This window comes from Schistocerca nitens, chromosome 7 (assembly GCF_023898315.1).
Source record: "Schistocerca nitens isolate TAMUIC-IGC-003100 chromosome 7, iqSchNite1.1, whole genome shotgun sequence".
NCBI classification, from domain to species: domain Eukaryota; kingdom Metazoa; phylum Arthropoda; class Insecta; order Orthoptera; family Acrididae; genus Schistocerca; species Schistocerca nitens.
Window position 1 is genome coordinate 455,553,311 of NC_064620.1, and position 16,932 is coordinate 455,570,242.

Sequence of the window (16,932 nt, forward strand, 5' to 3'; positions counted from 1 at the left end):
TTAAGTATTAATTGCCTGAATTTGCCAGGAAGCTAAAATTTTTTGCAAAGCAGTGTGCTGTAGTAATAAAGTTTTGGGGGCAGGGTAACATCTGTTTTATATTGAACTAATGAAATCAATTGTCATTTTTGCTCGCACATCTACAGTATGACTTTACCAGTGGATTCTGCAGTGTATAATTATTAATGTTTATGGCATTAATTATATTTTATAAATTTTATTAGTGGATTCCTTGCCTTGTGAGCAGTTACTAATTTTTAGTACTGGGGAAACTACCAATGATTTGGCGTGGTATTACTAGAAAATAATCCTCCTTGAAATTGATGGTGGGATCGGGCAACACTGAACTTCCGTTTTTTCGGAAGGAATTTATTCTTGAAAGTTTGCAGATTTAGTTCACTACATTTACATTAAGATCTACACAGTTGACACACACTTTTTGATATTTAAGACCTGCATTGCTAAGATAAAAAAAAACTGGTATTGGTCTTTTCTCTAGGCAGTTCATGATGTCATGCAGCAAGCAGCAGATGTGAGTGCAGGGAAGATGCCTGCTGCAATCAGCAGTACTGGATCTGCTGAAGATATCCCTACTGAAATACATGTTGGTGTAGGGTGAGTGTAGCTGATACCTTCTTGATGAATTGTTATTGTAATTGATTCAACAAAATTAAACTAATATATAATTCAGAGCTGATCTGAGGCTGCAGTCTGCAGAAAATAGCAAATGTCAGCAGACCAGCAGTCATAAACAAGAGCTGATAAAAAGAACGGCTTTCATAACTTGCGGTACCATTATTTGGCCATAGGGCATACTGCGAGGAAAGAATTGATTTTTTCAACATATGAAATCTGTTCAAAAAGTTCTGAAACTTTGTCCTTAAAATGTTTCTATGCTTAAGTTTGACTTACTATGCATAGTCTCCTTTGAATTGCTGGATAGCGCCAAGATTTTTCTTTCTCGTCTGTAGTTGCAAATATTTTTCGAAGCAGGGTTTTCAACTTTGGAAATCCACAGGAGCCTGGTCTGGAGAGTACAGAGAATTAGGCAGCACAGTGATTTCATTTTTTGTGCAATAGTGACGGACCAACAGAGATGAATGTACAGGTGTATTATCATGCTGCAATAGCCATAAATTGTCTCGCACATTTCAGGCCAGTCTATTGTCACATTATCTCGCAGGAGTCATAACACGACCCAATAATACCATTGATTAACAGTTTGTCCCTGTGGCACGAATTCATGATAAACTAATCCGTCAAAGTAAAAGAAAACTATCAGCGTGGCTTTGACATTTGACTTGACGTAACGCGCTTTCTTTGGTCTTGGAGAACCTTTCCCGACCCTTTGTAAAGACTGAACCTTGGTCCATAACCATAGACCCACATTTCATCACCAGTTATGATTCTCTTCAGGAACAAGTCATTCTCATTTGCACAACAAAAAGTTCTCAGGTTGTGAGGAAAAAGTCTTATTGATCTTGAATCATGGGCTGTGGGACGAACTTGGCAGCAATACGATGCCTTCCAAGATGCTGTGTCAGGATTTTATGACATCATTAACTTGAAATGTTCCATTCTTCTGCAATCTCTGTCAATCTGTCTTCGATTGGCACACACAATTTCAGTGACATTCCTGACGTTGGCGTTGTCAGGAGACATCCAAGGGCATCCTGAACAAGGGTAATCTTTCACTTCCATCCGGCCATTTTTAAAACATGTGAACCGTTCATAACATCAAGTATGACTTAAGCACTCATCACCGTAGGCTTCCTGCATCATTTGGTGTGTTTTTGTAAATGTTTTCTTGAGTTTCAAGCAAAATTTAATGCAGATGTGCTGCTCCTTGAACTCTGCCATCTCAAAATTCACAAACTGTTGAAAGCCCTGCTGAATGGACAAAGATTTGCAACTACAGATGAGATAAAAAAATCTACAGATGGCACTTGGTGCTATCCAGCAATTCAAAGGAGACCATTCATAGTAAGTCAATGGTTAGCATAGAAAAATTTTAAGGACAAAGTTCCAGAACTTTCTGTACAGATTTCATGTGTTGGGGAAAAAAAAAGGTCAGTCCTTTCCTGGCAGTATGCCCTATGGCCAAACAACTTCAGAAATCTACAGGAGCCTGGTCTGCAGAGTACAGCACTGAACAGTAACTTACAGACATACAGCAATGAAACTTCTGCCAGTTACTTGAGGTTAACATGTAGAGGAGCTGCTGTTAATAGACGGGGTAGTGTAGAGAAATTTGTAGGACATGAAAATGAAGCTTGTTGTTACCCGTATGTCTTTTGTGTATAAAGCCAGTCTGTCAGATTTTTTGAAACCATGTTGTTGTTGTTGTTGTTGTTGTTGTTGTGGTTGTGGTCTTCAGTCCTGAGACTGGTTTCATGCAGCTCTCCATGCTACTCTATCCTGTGCAAGCTTCTTCATCTCCCAGTAACTACTGCAACCTACATCTTTCTGAATCTGCTTAGTGTATTCATCTCTTGGTCTCCCTCTATGATTTTTACCCTCCACGCTGCCCTCCAATACTAAATTGGTGATCCCTTGATGCCTCGGAACATGTCCTACCAACTGATCCCTTCTTCTAGTCAAGTTGTGCCACAAACTTCTCTTCTCCCCAATCCTATTCAATACCTCCTCATTATGTGATCTACCCATCTAATCTTCATCATTCTTCTGTAGCATCACATTTCGAAAGCTTCTATTCTCTTCTTGTCTAAACTATGTATTGTAGTTTATCGTTTTGAGGCGGGGAAAAAAATGGTTGTGCAACTGTTATATGCTATGACACATTCATAGACAATAATGCCAATGACAAGTCTGAGTGGGTTACCATTTCTGCAGCTTTATTACCTGTCTTCAGGAACCTCAAGGTAAATTTGGACCAAAATTTAAAGAATAGCTGTTTAGGGCTTGTAATTGATGTATCAGAAGCTGGAAAAATAGGAAATAATAGTTTTAACATTCTATTCAAAATATCATACCCCAGCTGCAGAAAAGTATTTATTGCTTTTGTTGTACTCCTGGCCTGGACATGACACCACACCTGCCGTCAGGAAAAGGATGGAAAGACTGTTGGTCTAATCCAGATTCCACCTGGAACAACTAATGTGACTGAACCCCACAGTAAAGACTTTTGACAGTGGAAAACATTTTACAGGAAATAGTCAGACAACATAGTTTCCAGTACCTCATTGTTGTTTCTGGTTTATCAGCAGAACAGTATTCTTAAAGATCAGTCATTTGTGCATTATTAGTTTGCATCACACAATGTATTATGAATGTGTGCATGTTGCAAAGCAAATGTTTTCATCATTCAGTAGACACTTTGCAATTTTGTTACTAGTAGAGGGAATATTAAGGAAATGTCTCATTGTTAGTACAGTATACATTACTCGGAAATTATAATAAAATCTGTGATGCAGGAAATGTTATAAAGTGATATATCTGTAAGAAATATTTTATCAACTTGAAGTCCTGATAGATGGAAGTAGTTTGTAATGTAACATCAATCGCTGCTGTGATGTTTTTCCCCTGCTAGTCAGCTTAGTAAGAATTACATCTGAGACAGTTTAGCTGTGAGTATAAACTGCAAGCTGTTCAAATTGATACATGGCATATTTGGTATGGTTTAAGTGTTTAAAATTTGCGTGTGTGCACCCTGGATTTTTGTGCTGTGGTCTCCTGTTGCAGCTGTGTCTGCTCATTCGCCAATTCAAACACTAGGCAGGAAGGGCTGTACAAACTGTGGTTACAGATGGTTTTTCGAGTGACAAAAACCTTATTAGCATTATTTTAAGAATATTTCCAGTGCATCTTAGAAGCTAAAATTTATTTGTACATTTATTTCTGTGTATCTCCTGTGTAAAAAAATTGTAAAAAAATTTCAGGTTAGGTCTCATCGTGTTGCGTTGAACCATTTTGTTGTAAGTTAAACTGAAAAACATTGTGAAATATTTTCAACACAGTACCATTATTAATAAGGATAAAATTTGTTCTCAAATTTGATGACACAGTCATGTTCGTTGATATTAAGCTCTTTTGTGTGCCACTGTGTACTGTCCTATGTCTTGCTTTTTGTTACTGGAGGTAAGGGATCTTGTTTCTTTCCTTTTTTTACCCAGTCATCTGTTTAAGTCGTGGAGGGCAGTGACAGGAAATTCATTTTTTGAGGAGCTAAAGGACCAGGATTTGTCACAGTGTTCTGATTTGAAGGGAAAAAAAGAATAGAAATAACATTAATTCTTCATTTGACAAATTTCAAATCACATCTTCAAATTGCATTGAAACACACAACATAGTAATTTTGCAAACTTCACCAGATGAAAAGTACCACTTAAATATGCCTCTCCTATTTATCACTAAGAAAGCCATTACTACCATTAGCAATTGCGAGTGGCAAGGCCGAGTTGCATATTCATATCACATGTACCTGTAAAGGCACACACTCACTAGCCCATCAAATGTATGACAGCTAATGGATTTGACCGAATGTTGGTCACCAATTCATTGGCATTCAGTCTGTCTTCCTCACCAAAACCATGGGGTCAGGACCTAGGTATTCAGCCAAGTGGAATTGCAGTTGATGCTGATAAGTTGTCGAGGTTGCTTCCATTGTGTTATTGTTATAAAGTGGTGCTGTAATAACAGTTTCACTGGCCGATACTGTGTTGGGGGAAAAGAGGATTTAGCGATTGTCACAGGTGCAGCATTTATTTTGCTGCAATAAGCAGACCATCAGGAAAAGAAGAAGAAATGATGCTTGTGAATGAACTCTCTTTTTAAAAAAAGGTAGGGAGCAATGTGGTGGGACAAAATTAAGATCGACTTTAAAGCTGAATTGGAGTATGGGCTGCTTCATAACTATTTTGCAAATGAGGGCTACAGATTTTGTATTGTTATCGAATTGTGTAGGCCCTAAAATTTCCTAAGATGACACCTCTCTTAGGAGAGCTGTATTTGCAGTAAAAAGATTTTTGTAAACATTCCATTTTCTTTTTCACATCATGCACATTTTTTCTAACAGCTCACTTATTTCCCTCATAGCACCTAAGCTTTTCAATTTGTTTTTACAAGCTCAGTTCATAGGATCCCATAAATATTCCCATTCACAATGAGACTATCACCTTTAATGCTGTTTCTGTTTTCCACTCAATACTCTCAGTATTTTTAGACACGGGAAATACATACTCATTCAACAGATACAATAAGTCCCTTCTGAACTGAAACATTTGACTCGCTGTCCACACTAGAAGTGGACCCCAAGCCCATCTGACTTCCACTGCTTTGATGTTACTGCCTGCAGTCTGAACTGCAGCTATGGCCAAATGCTTTGTTTGCTCAAATTTGCTGCCTGTACACACTAAGAAAATTTTGGCCATCAAAGTGGTTGACTGTCATTCGTTGACCATTGTTGGTATAGTATGTACTTGCCTAGAGGAAACTTCAGAGTGTATACAGTGTGTCTGACTTTGACTCTTCTGATGCTGCATTATTAGCACAGTCCACATACTGATTTGGGACTGCTACATATGTCATATTCAGTTCAAGGGTTAACTATTTCTTTTTTTCTGTCACTATTACTCTCCAAAGGATTATAATCACCATAATTGTCCCGTAGTTTTCTGTGAACTGCAGACAAAATGCTTATTCTTCTATCGATAATTTGTTGAAGGTGAAAACCTATAATAGGTATGGAAATGTACAAGCTTTTGAAGGCAGTGGTTCCATTTTGTAGCAGCATGGTTGAAGGGAAAGGAAGAGGGATGAAGAAAAAGGATTAGCGAGGTTTTGGAAGTGGGAGTTATGGAAAAGTTGCCCAGAACTGCAGGTCAGGGGATCCCCTGAGGTATAAGGAGGGTGGTGGTGGTGGTGGTGGTGGTGGTGGTGGTGGTGGTGGGGGGGGGGGGGGGTTGTCTTGCAACCAAAATATTACCTTATGTGGCACTGGACTGAGCACCAGTGACATTACAGGCAGTAGCCCACTATATAAGAACAGCGACAGTAACCACACAACATTCACCATTCAACTGTAACCGAGAAGTAATCATTTGAAAGCTTGTAGATTTTAAATCTCTGGATGTGACTGTAACCCCTAGAGAATTTTATCATCAACTGTAATGTTTCTGTAATGACTTTTAATGACGGTACTACTCAGAGAAGCAGAATTTAATGAACTTCCAGTGTTCCTTTCACAAAGCAGCCTGTAGTAAGCAGCTGATATTCTGGTTATCATAACACTTCACAGAAATGTTGCCCTAACTAAAAATAACATTCACCTTGGTGTACTTAATGTAAGCGGTTCAACACTCAGAATGCAGTAAAATTGTCCATTGTGCCAACTACCCATTTCTGAGGTTTATGCTGAACTATGATAGCCATTAAGTTCAGAAATTTAGAGAAATCTTTGATAGTGGGGTGCAGCCACCTGAAAAGATACTGAATTTGCTTGAACATGTCAGATACTTTCCAGTAATCTCCATTTGCAGGTTCTCTGTTATAAAAGTAGTTCACTGGGAGTAGCTCCCTGCACCACTCATTATGTCTATTCATCCAGAGAAGCATACTGCCTTGTTTGATTCTCTTTACAAATGAAAATTCAGTACTGATGCACCACACAAATTTCATTGTTGTCAATCAGTTGTGTTCAGCTGCTTCACCACTTAGACAATTTCTTGACCATCCTACTCTTGAATAGCACTTGGAAAAAATGAACACTTAAGTCTTTCTGAGTAGTCTCTGGTTTCTCTTGTTTTATTATGATGCTCATTTCTCCCTATGTAGATGGGAAACAACAAAATATCTGGCATTCAGATTAGAATGTTGGTGATTGAAATTTTGTGAAAATATCTTGCTATGGTGTAAAAGTCTTTGTTTTAATAATTGCCTCCTCAGCTTGCATACCATATCTGTGACACTCTTCTGTTGAGTGACAATACAAAATTAGCTGCCCTTCTTTGAACTACTTCAGTGGCCTCTGTAATGTACCTGGTAAGGAACCCATATTGCAGCAATACCCTAGCAGAGGGTGGACAAGCATAGTGTAGCAATTCTCTTTTATAAATTGGATGTGTCTTCTAATGTACTGCCTATAAAATATAGTCTTCGGTTTGCCTTCCCGCAACATTTTCTATGGGACAGTACCAGTTTAAGTAGTTCATGGCTGTAATCCCTAGGTATTTAGTTGAATCAATATATATATATATATATATATATATATATATATATATATATAAACAAAGATGATGTGACTTACCAAACGAAAGTGCTGGCAGGTCGATAGATACACAAACACACACACAAAATTCAAGCTTTCGCAACAAACTGTTGCCTCATCAGGAAAGAGGGGAAGGAGAGGGAAAGACGAAAGGATATATATATATATATATATATATATATATATATATATATAAAACAGTCTTTTTGTTGTGGTTGTCTGTGACTCAGCATCTCCTTTGTATGATGGATTGTCATCCTTTAAATTTGTGTTATTTACTGTATAACTGAAATTTAACAAATTATTTGTAATATGTGGAGGACTTCAATCTTTACTGTTCAGGATCAGTTGCCATTTTTTGCACCATACAGATATTGTGTGTAAATCATTTCTTAATTTGTATAGATCTTCTGTGTTTTTGATCTTAAAAATTTAATTCATCAGCAAAGTCTTGAACAACTCTGTCTTTTTCTTAGAGTATCAGTTCTTATAAACCTTTGTTGTGCAGCCTCTGAAAAGAAACTGAAATACATTCAAACTGCTAATTCCATTGTTCCACTTACACTTTCCATATGAACATGTAAAATTTTCCAAATATTCAGGAAAAATATATAAATTAGATTGTTCAGTGGTGTACTTTAAAGTGCAGGTAGCATTGTTTGGTTATAGCAATTGAAATGTAAACAGTAACACCAAGATAAGCTAAAAGTGAAATATTTACCTTTTTAAAAAATCTGAAAGAAGTGAAATGGTAACCTATAATTTCCAGTAATTTAAGTCCTATAGAATTTTGTAAAGTTCTGTTCATAAGAAGGGGAAGGAAATAAAGAGATTGTATTCTTTCTCTAGATCCGACCCAGGTGAAAGTCTGTTGGCTGCGGATGAACACCAGCGTGTCAGCAACAAGCTGCATGACCTCATGACGTCAGTGTGTGACTATGCTCACGAAAGGGTGGCTCAACTTGTTCAAGCACAAGACAGGGTCTTGGAACGACAAGTAAGAAAGTATTTTCTAAATTTATTTATATTTAGCTTATAAACATTCAGTTGTTTCAAGAAATGACATAGCCAAATCTGTTTCTCACCTCTGCTAGCAGAAATCTTAAAAGAACTCTTGAGTTTTGTCCAAGTTACTAATAAACTGAGACAGCTGAATTATTAAATATTTGCGGTATGATGCTGAATAGTGTCAGCTGGCAGATTTTTAAGTGTGGTGAAGTTCAGAAGTGCAAAAAGGATTTATGCAGATTACAGCTACCACTTTGTATTCAGTCATTGCACATACATACAGTGAAACCCCGCTTTTACACTTTTCAAGGGGCTTTGGGGGGGGGGGGGGGTGTAAAATGTGGGCAAATGAAAAATGTGGGAAATAAATGTTTTAAGATGTAAAAGTTACATGTAGGATCCCCCCTTGCATTTCTGCACTTTATGTATGATATATGTACATAATAGGTTTTAGAATACTTGTCAGGGACACATTTATAATCTAATAACAGTATATTATCTAATAAAAACTCGCTGTGTAACTGGAACTGGTAACTGTCTGGGAATAGGAACGTTTGGCTTAATTTCATACATCATAATCAGTGTTTTTGGAAAGCCAACAACTGGCATTCTTTATGTAAATAGTGAAACACTGCACCAATTACATATTTTTTCATGCTTAGCATGACACATTTTGAGAATTTATTCTTGTTGTAAAGTGCAAATATTTGCAAAAGTATTTTGTGTGGTGTTTGCATATGTGATGTTCTACATCTCTTGCAGTGCAATCACCTTTTTTAGGATATCAAGTACTGTACCTCCTCAGTTGATGTAGAAAACCACACACATACAAACTATCACTCACACTGGTTTAATTGTAATACATCACAAAAAATACTGTGCACTTGACAATGAGAATAATTTCTTAAAACTCGTCTTCTTATGCATGTAAAAAACGAAAGCACTGGCAGGTTGATAGACGCACAAACAAACACAAACATACACACAAAATTCAAGCTTTCGCAACAAAGTGTTGCCTCATCAGGAAAGAGGGAAGGAGAGGGAAAGACTAAAGGATGTGGGTTTTAAGGGAGAGGGTAAGGAGTCATTCCAGTCCCGGGAGCGGAAAGACTTACCTTTGGAATGACTCCTTACCCTCTCCCTTAAAACCCACATCCTTTCGTCTTTCCCTCTCCTTCCCTCTTTCCTGATGAGGCAACAGTTTGTTGTGAAAGCTTGAATTTTGTGTGTATGTTTGTGTTTGTTTGTGTGTCTATCGACCTGCCAGCACTTTCGTTTGGTAAGTCACATCATCTTTGTTTTTAGATATATTTTTCCCACGTGGAATGTTTCCCTCTATTATATGCATGTAAAAATACGTAACTGATGCTCAGTTTAAACCAAAAACATATTAGTAACACAAAGTGAGGAAGGCATTGACTAGTACTACAATTGGCCAAACAGCGAAACAATATAACAATGAAAATATAACAATGAAAATATAACAATGAAAATATAACAATGAAAATAATCAGGTATTGATAATATAATGTAAATGGATAGATAAAAAATCCACTCACCGAGCAGCCCCAGGGGAACATACACACAAAGGGGCACTTTTACAAGTTTGAGTTATAGTGGGGAGGTAGGCAGTCTCCATGTGACCTGTGTTTACATTTAGTGGTTTTGCTGTTTCCTCCTTGTTTACTGCTATCACTTCAAATGAAAACAAAACAGATTTATGTGGCCTTGAGCTATCAAATGAATTAAATACATTCACATAATTATGGAAGGCTAAAATATGTTACTAGTTTTGGATTTTATTTTATTTCCACCCTTCTAACACTCGAGCATTAATCGCCTTGCAGCACAATGAAGTTATTTTTGTCGGTTTGCTAAAGAAGTTTGGCTTTTATTTATCATGTCTGCTGAGGCAGTCAATTTATTTGAAACAAAGTGTTTAATTCCACACTATTGGCTAGTTTCAACTGTGCTCTGCATTTCAAGTGCATATTTTCATTTTATAGCACGTATGCCATTATGGATTTATGCAGATTACAGCTACCACTTTGTATTCAGTCATTGCACATACATGCAGTGAAACCCCGCTTTTACACTTTTCAAGGGGCTTAAGGGGATACAATACTGGAACTCCAAGCAAAATTTACATCCCAAAAACCACACTGAATACCTTAATGTAAAGTCGAGGCCTGCCTCATTGGGAATATGGACATACGAATGTGCACTTTAACCCGAATTATGTATTTTAGTATGGTTCACGAAATTCCGATGCTCTTGGAGTATCCTCTGATGTCTTGTTTCTTTTACGATGTAATGTAAGATCTTCCAATGTTTTACATGTATGAACATAGGGGCTTCCTATGTCATCGTAGCTGTGCAAGTGCGGTGATGCTTCTTATCTGCCACTCTGGCAACTGGTGAAATGAACCTATTTCTAACAGATCCCGGGAAAATATTGCGAATAGTTGTTTGAAAAGCGTTACTTTCAAAGTAAATTTCCTTTTAAGCAAGATGAACTATTGTGAGAATGTACGATGAATTTCTTAAATCACAGAGCATTTGACTTTCATTAAAAAATCAATTCTTTGATGACGAGCCATTTAGAATAATTTCAATCCCAGAAGATCAGACATTTATGTCGTTAATAGAAATTTTACTGGCACATTCATGTGATGTATCTTAAAGTGTAACATGTGCAAAGAAGATCAACATTATATGTGAAAGCTTAGCTTCTCTTGTAGGTTATTAATCTTCGAGACAAATATTGTGTGTGAAAGCTTTGCTTTTTCTTGTAGCACTGCTATGTATATTAATTTAAACCATTAACTTTTCCTGGTTTTGAGTTGACGCTACTTAACAGTGATGTTGCTATTGGCTGACTATGTCATGTGTCCTATATTCTGAATATCTGCTTGTCATCGGCTGGCGAGATCATGTGACATGAGCTATGACTGGCTTACGATAGCGCATTGCGATCTTGATTTCAATGCTTCGGAAAGTCACATGCAGTATTTGGTGGAATTCGAATTTATACTTTCGTGTGTACGAAAATATGCAGTGTACATGTTGCTGCACATCAAAGATCTTTCCAAAACGTGTTTTTTACCCCCGAGTTTTGTTTTCTAATGTGCTGGGAAATTCTGCGCTCGTGTATAAAACCATAACCATAACCATTCAAAGGAATGATAAGGTCACTTAACATGGAAAAAGTATACTTTTAACAGGGAAATCCGGGAATTTTTTGTCCTCATCCGCATATACACCCTGTTGGTGGATTTTATAGGGGCAGAGGCTTTGATGGAGCCATATGCCCAGAAAAGTGGCATACTGAGCTAAGGAGGACCAGGTGAAGCAGACACAAAAGGAAGTGTTGTAGCTGTGGAGGGATGATTATAGTGTGTCTCAGTCTGGGGTCCAGATCATGAAGATGCAATTAGTGAACCTAAACTAGATAAGGTATTTAGAATAATCAGAGGTGAAGGTGGTTTTTTTCTATATGGCTCATAAACAGGTTAGCGTATAGAAGTGCCATGTTGGTGCCCAGGGCAGTGCTACAGTTTTGTTCATCACCAAGCAAGGTGGTTAGGACACTGAACTTACTGTATTTACTCGAATCTAAGCCGCACTTTTTTTCTGGTTTCTGTAACGCAAAAAACCGCCTGCGGCTTAGAATCAAGTGCAAAGCAAGCGGAAGTTCTGAAAAATGTTGGCAGGTGCTGCCACAACTAACTTCTGCCGTCGAATATATGTAGTGCTACACAGGCATCCTTTGTAGGCACAAAGATAAATACTGGCGCCAAAACCTCTGCATCAATAAATAAATTTAACAAAAAAGAGGTGGAAGACGAGCTTTTTTCCTCCGCCCCGAGTTTCGACCACTGCATTTTCATACATTATCCAATGAAGTAAATACAAATTCCGTATTGTTAATCTTCGAATGTAGCAGAATTTCAGTGTACTACGAAAATTTGACTGGCATGACTGTTTGGGATGTTTGTCAATATGGCCAACTCTACGTTCTGAATTTTTTCCTACCTGTGAGAAGAGATGGTAGCTAATAGGAACCTGATGAAATGTGAATCACATGCAGTATTCTCTTCACCATAGGAATAATACGAATATAAACATTTTGCCATGTATTCTTTCGTGTTTGCTGCTATCTCATTTAAATCCTGTCTGCCTAATAAACTACGAAACTAGAGTGAGACAACAGCAAACGTGGAAGAATATATGTATCGTGTCATGTTTATATTCGTATTATTCTTATGCTTAATAGTGATACTGTCAGAAATGAAGCACGGCAACTGACTAGATTTTTAAATCTAAGATGACTAATTTCTGTGCAGAATTTGATGAACTAAAGAAGCGGCCGCAAAGATTTTCAAACGGAGAAAATTTTTTGCCTAACTCTCATTCAGAACGTGTTCTATCATACGCAGTCTATAATTTGGTTCTTGTTGATCATTATCAAAGAAAGCAGCAGTGTAAGTAACAACAAATGGCAGTCTCTTGCCATTGTTTCGCTAATGTGATGATTCCTCTCTCTCTCTCTCTCTCTCTCTCTCTCTCTTTTTTTTTAAAAAAGCTGTGGTAGCGCGCACAAAAGCAAGCCGTGCCGCAAGCGGCGACAGGGCGTAAACACGCACTATCAGAATGCGACAAACAATGCATGACACAGTACAGTAATGCATTTTCAGCTTAGAGTGACGTAAACACCTATAACAAAGAAAACGGCACTTATCAGATCAAAGCAAAATAAGCAATCGATTCAAACCAGACGAAGCACATGGAAAAGGAAGGGTACCCGTATAAATACGCACGGAGCGCCTGACGCATGGCAATGGATACCTGATAAAGCTTAACTGCTAAGCTTACGACTCGAACCAAACTACTGTAGCTGTATCGTCATTCATACGATCTAAATTGTGTCTCATATTACAATGGACCAACTTTATTTCGATTTGGAGGTGCGGCCTAAAACTTTTCTCTCCCCTTGAATTTCAAGTCTCAAATCTCATGTGCGGCTTAGATTCAGGGATTTTTTTTTTTTCCTTTATTTCGAGTCTCATTTTTCAGGTGCGGCGTAGATTCGAGTGCGGCTTAGATTCGAGTAAATACAGTATATTGGGAGGAGAACGATTTAAATCATAGTTTAGCCATCCAGATTTAGGTTTTCTCAGATTTCCCTAAATTGCGCCAGGCAAATGCCAGGATTGTTCCTCTGAAAGGGCACAGCAGATTTCCTTCCCCATCTTGTCCTAATCCGAGCTTTTGCTCCATTTCTAATTATCTCGTTGCCGACAGCTTTTTTATCTTTCCCTTGAAGATATCCTTATGGAAAGTACTGCTTTTCTTCCACATTTCCTTGTTCCATTCCTTTCTCTAAGGCTATTGTTATACAGTAATTAAAGTTTACCTTCCCAGGCAATCTATAGTTTATTGAAATATTTTAAGAGAATGTTTATATGACGGTTCCTTTGAAAAGGCTATGACTGGATTGTCTTCCCCATCCTCTTCCAGAGCTAGTGCTAAATTAATTATGGCCTCTTCTGTTGACTAACAGTTAAACCTCAAACTTCTGTCCTTTGTGGGGATTGTTCGATTGAGAATGAAATTGTTTGTTAAAAATGTTGCTCTGGAAATGTATTACTGGATAAGACATTTCTGTTAGTGTCAATAAATATTAGCCATCAGTGGGACAGAAAGTTCTTCACTGAGAAGTCAGTCATGGTGGCAGCTCCTATTACAGGAATGAATAGAATATAGCAGACCTAACTGCATTACTAATTTGTGTTTCTCAGTCTAAGGGTGAATTGAAATGAAATTTAGTTTTGAGTCAGTTTGTAATTTTGTAAGTGTTCAGTTGCTGCAATTGTTTTATTTTATTCCTTATTACAGAAGCTCTTTCCATTCACAGTCATCCTGTTGGCTGGCAGATAAAGCAACAGCTAGTGAAGTGTGTGAGCTTTCTCGGGTGATAGACAAGTTTGCTGTAGCCTGCGAGAAGATCTGCGGCCGTTCCAGCACAGCTTTACGATCAGCATTTAAAATACAGGTATGCCATCATTGTAGACACCATGAAATTTGGTATGGTGGTTTGTTTTTCCTTCTAGTTCTTGTGCATTGATCTTTGCTTCTCTGTTAACATTGTATTTCAGTTTAAGTTAATATTTCAAAATATTTAACTTTTCTACAAGATAGTCACTGTTAAAAATCATAATTATAGAAAGACATAATTGTCTTAAATACACATTGTCTGATGTGAATGTACTTTGAAATCTCAAAAATTTGCCAGAAGAATAAAGTCACACTGCTGCAAGTTCAAAGAATGTAGAACTTTTTCAGACCTTATTGAACAAAGCATCTTTCTTCCTGATAAGCCGCATTTTTAACATATCAATATACTGTGGTAAAGATATAATTTTGTTATTAGATAATAAGTGACACAGAGTGACATAGGGAGCATTACACACACACACACACACACACACACACACATACACACACACACACACGTGGTCACTGTTTCCAGCTGCTGAGGCCAGACTATGAGTAACTGTGCATGGTATGAATATGAGAAGTAATCTGGGTGGTGGGGGTAAGGAGAAGGCTGGGGTGGGGGCGGGGGGGGGGGGTGCAGGGTGTGGGTGAGGTATGGTGAAGTGCTGTTTGTGAAAGCATACAGGGATGAGGTGGAGAGAGAGCAGGCAGCTAGGTGCATTCAAGAGGCACCAAGGGGGAGGGGGAGGAAGCTGAAGGAGAGAAGTAAAAAGACTATGGATGTGCTTGTGGAATAGAAAGCTGTGGAGTGGCAACAAGGAATGGAATAGGTGGGTGAAGGACAATGACAAATGAAGGCTTTGTTTCGACATGCTTTTTCCTCAGTCTGTTTTATGTTTAACCAGGAATATTTTGAACAGTCTGATGGTGTCACCATGGGCAGCCCTCTGTCTCCTCTGGTGGCTAACTTTTTTATGGAGGATTTTGAGAAAAGAGCACTTGAATCAGCGGTTTGTAAACCAACTGTTTTTTGGAGATACGTTGATGATACTTTCATAGTGTGGCCCCAGGGAGAAGAAAAGTTAATGGAGTTATTTCATCATCTTAACTCCATCCATGAGAATATTTGATTTACTATGGAACTAGAAAAAGATAGTTGCCTTCCATTTCTGGATGTTTTGGTCAAACGGAAGAGTGGCAGCTCGGTGGGACATTCTGTTTATCGTAAGCTCACTCACACTGATTTGTACTTGCATTCTTAAAGTTGCCATCACCCATCCCAAACCATGAGTGTGCTTAAAACCCTTGTGCACAGGGCACATATAGTGTTGGATGCAGAGAATTTGCCTAAGGAACTTGCACATTTAAGGGCGGAGTTCAGAGAGAATGAATACTCGACCCAGCAAATTGACAGAACTTTCTCAACTAAAGCCAGGAACCGGGAAGTGGATAGAGAGGAGAACGCACCAAACAATTGTTCAGTTCCTAGTGCTGTGAAAGGTGGAAAAAACCGCAAGTGCCAATTACAAGAAATGGAACGGCAACAAAAATGGAACAGAAACATAATATGCAGAAAATCGTCCATGCAACCTGTAAGTAGAATTTAAAATATTATTACATGATAGCAAACACCAACCACCAGAACTGTGTATAACCTATGGGTACATTGCCCCAAAATGTAAACTAAATAGTAAAAATATGCACATATTCCAGGCCACCGAAGACACCTTGCAGAGAATAAGGCAAAACGCATATGGCACGAAAATTGTTGGATTTAGTTGTAGTCTGACAGTCCAAAAAGTAAAATTTATCAATATATCGTAAGAATAGGAATCATTTTTAATTGTTCACTGCAGTATCCAGCCTATGCAGGCGATGTGGCATTACTTGCACGAAACACTGCTGTACTGGCCGATGCCTATCAACAACTGGAGAGAGGTACAAGGGAACTTGGCCTGGTAGTTAATGTCGAAAAGGCCAAATATATAGCAATGACCAACCAACAAAATCTCAGGATAGCCGACAAGGAGTTTGAAAGGGTGAGAGACTTAAAGTACCTTGAATTAACTATCACAGACATAAATGAGATCAGTAGTGAGGTGAAAGCTGGAATAGTGGCAGACAACAGATGCTAGTTTGCCACACTATCCATGCTTAGCTTGCTTGTATCACAAAAATCTAAAATGCTCATTTACATATCAATTATAAGACCAGTTGTTATATATGTTGCCAAGACATGGACCATGACTGCAAATGAGGAAAAGATCCTTAGCATTTGGGAGAGAAAGGTTCTACATCAGATACATGACCCAATACATGATCAAGAAGGTTGGCGCATATGTATGAATCCAGAATTGGAACACCTTTTTGAAGAACATGACATTGTTATCACTATTCAAATAAGACGACTCCAGTGAGCAGGACATATGGTCAGAATGGAGGAAGACAGAACATTTAAGTGGATTTTTGATGGCAAGGCTGGGGACAGACCACAGAAAGGACATTCCAGAAAGAGATGGGTGGATGGAATTGAAGAAGGCCTGAAAAACCTTGGTGTCAGAGGACGGAGACGGGAAGCCATGGGCCAGATAGAATGGTGGGATATTGCGATGCAGGCCAAGGCCCTTCAAGGGCTGTAGAGACAAGAAGTAAGTAAGTAAATAAGTAAGTAAGTAAGTAAGTAAGATGCATTCAAAAGA

General features: G+C 38.2%; 1 protein-coding gene across 1 annotated transcript in view; it reads left to right on the forward strand.

The window, feature by feature from the left end:
• Positions 1-16,932, forward strand: part of LOC126194755 (vacuolar protein sorting-associated protein 54) — a 145,085-nt gene that overhangs the window by 72,474 nt on the left and 55,679 nt on the right. The window contains exons 12-14 of the mRNA XM_049933036.1: positions 500-615; positions 8,075-8,222; positions 14,151-14,288. Of these exons, the coding sequence (XP_049788993.1) occupies positions 500-615; positions 8,075-8,222; positions 14,151-14,288 (402 nt within the window). The remainder of the gene's footprint in view (positions 1-499; positions 616-8,074; positions 8,223-14,150; positions 14,289-16,932) is intronic.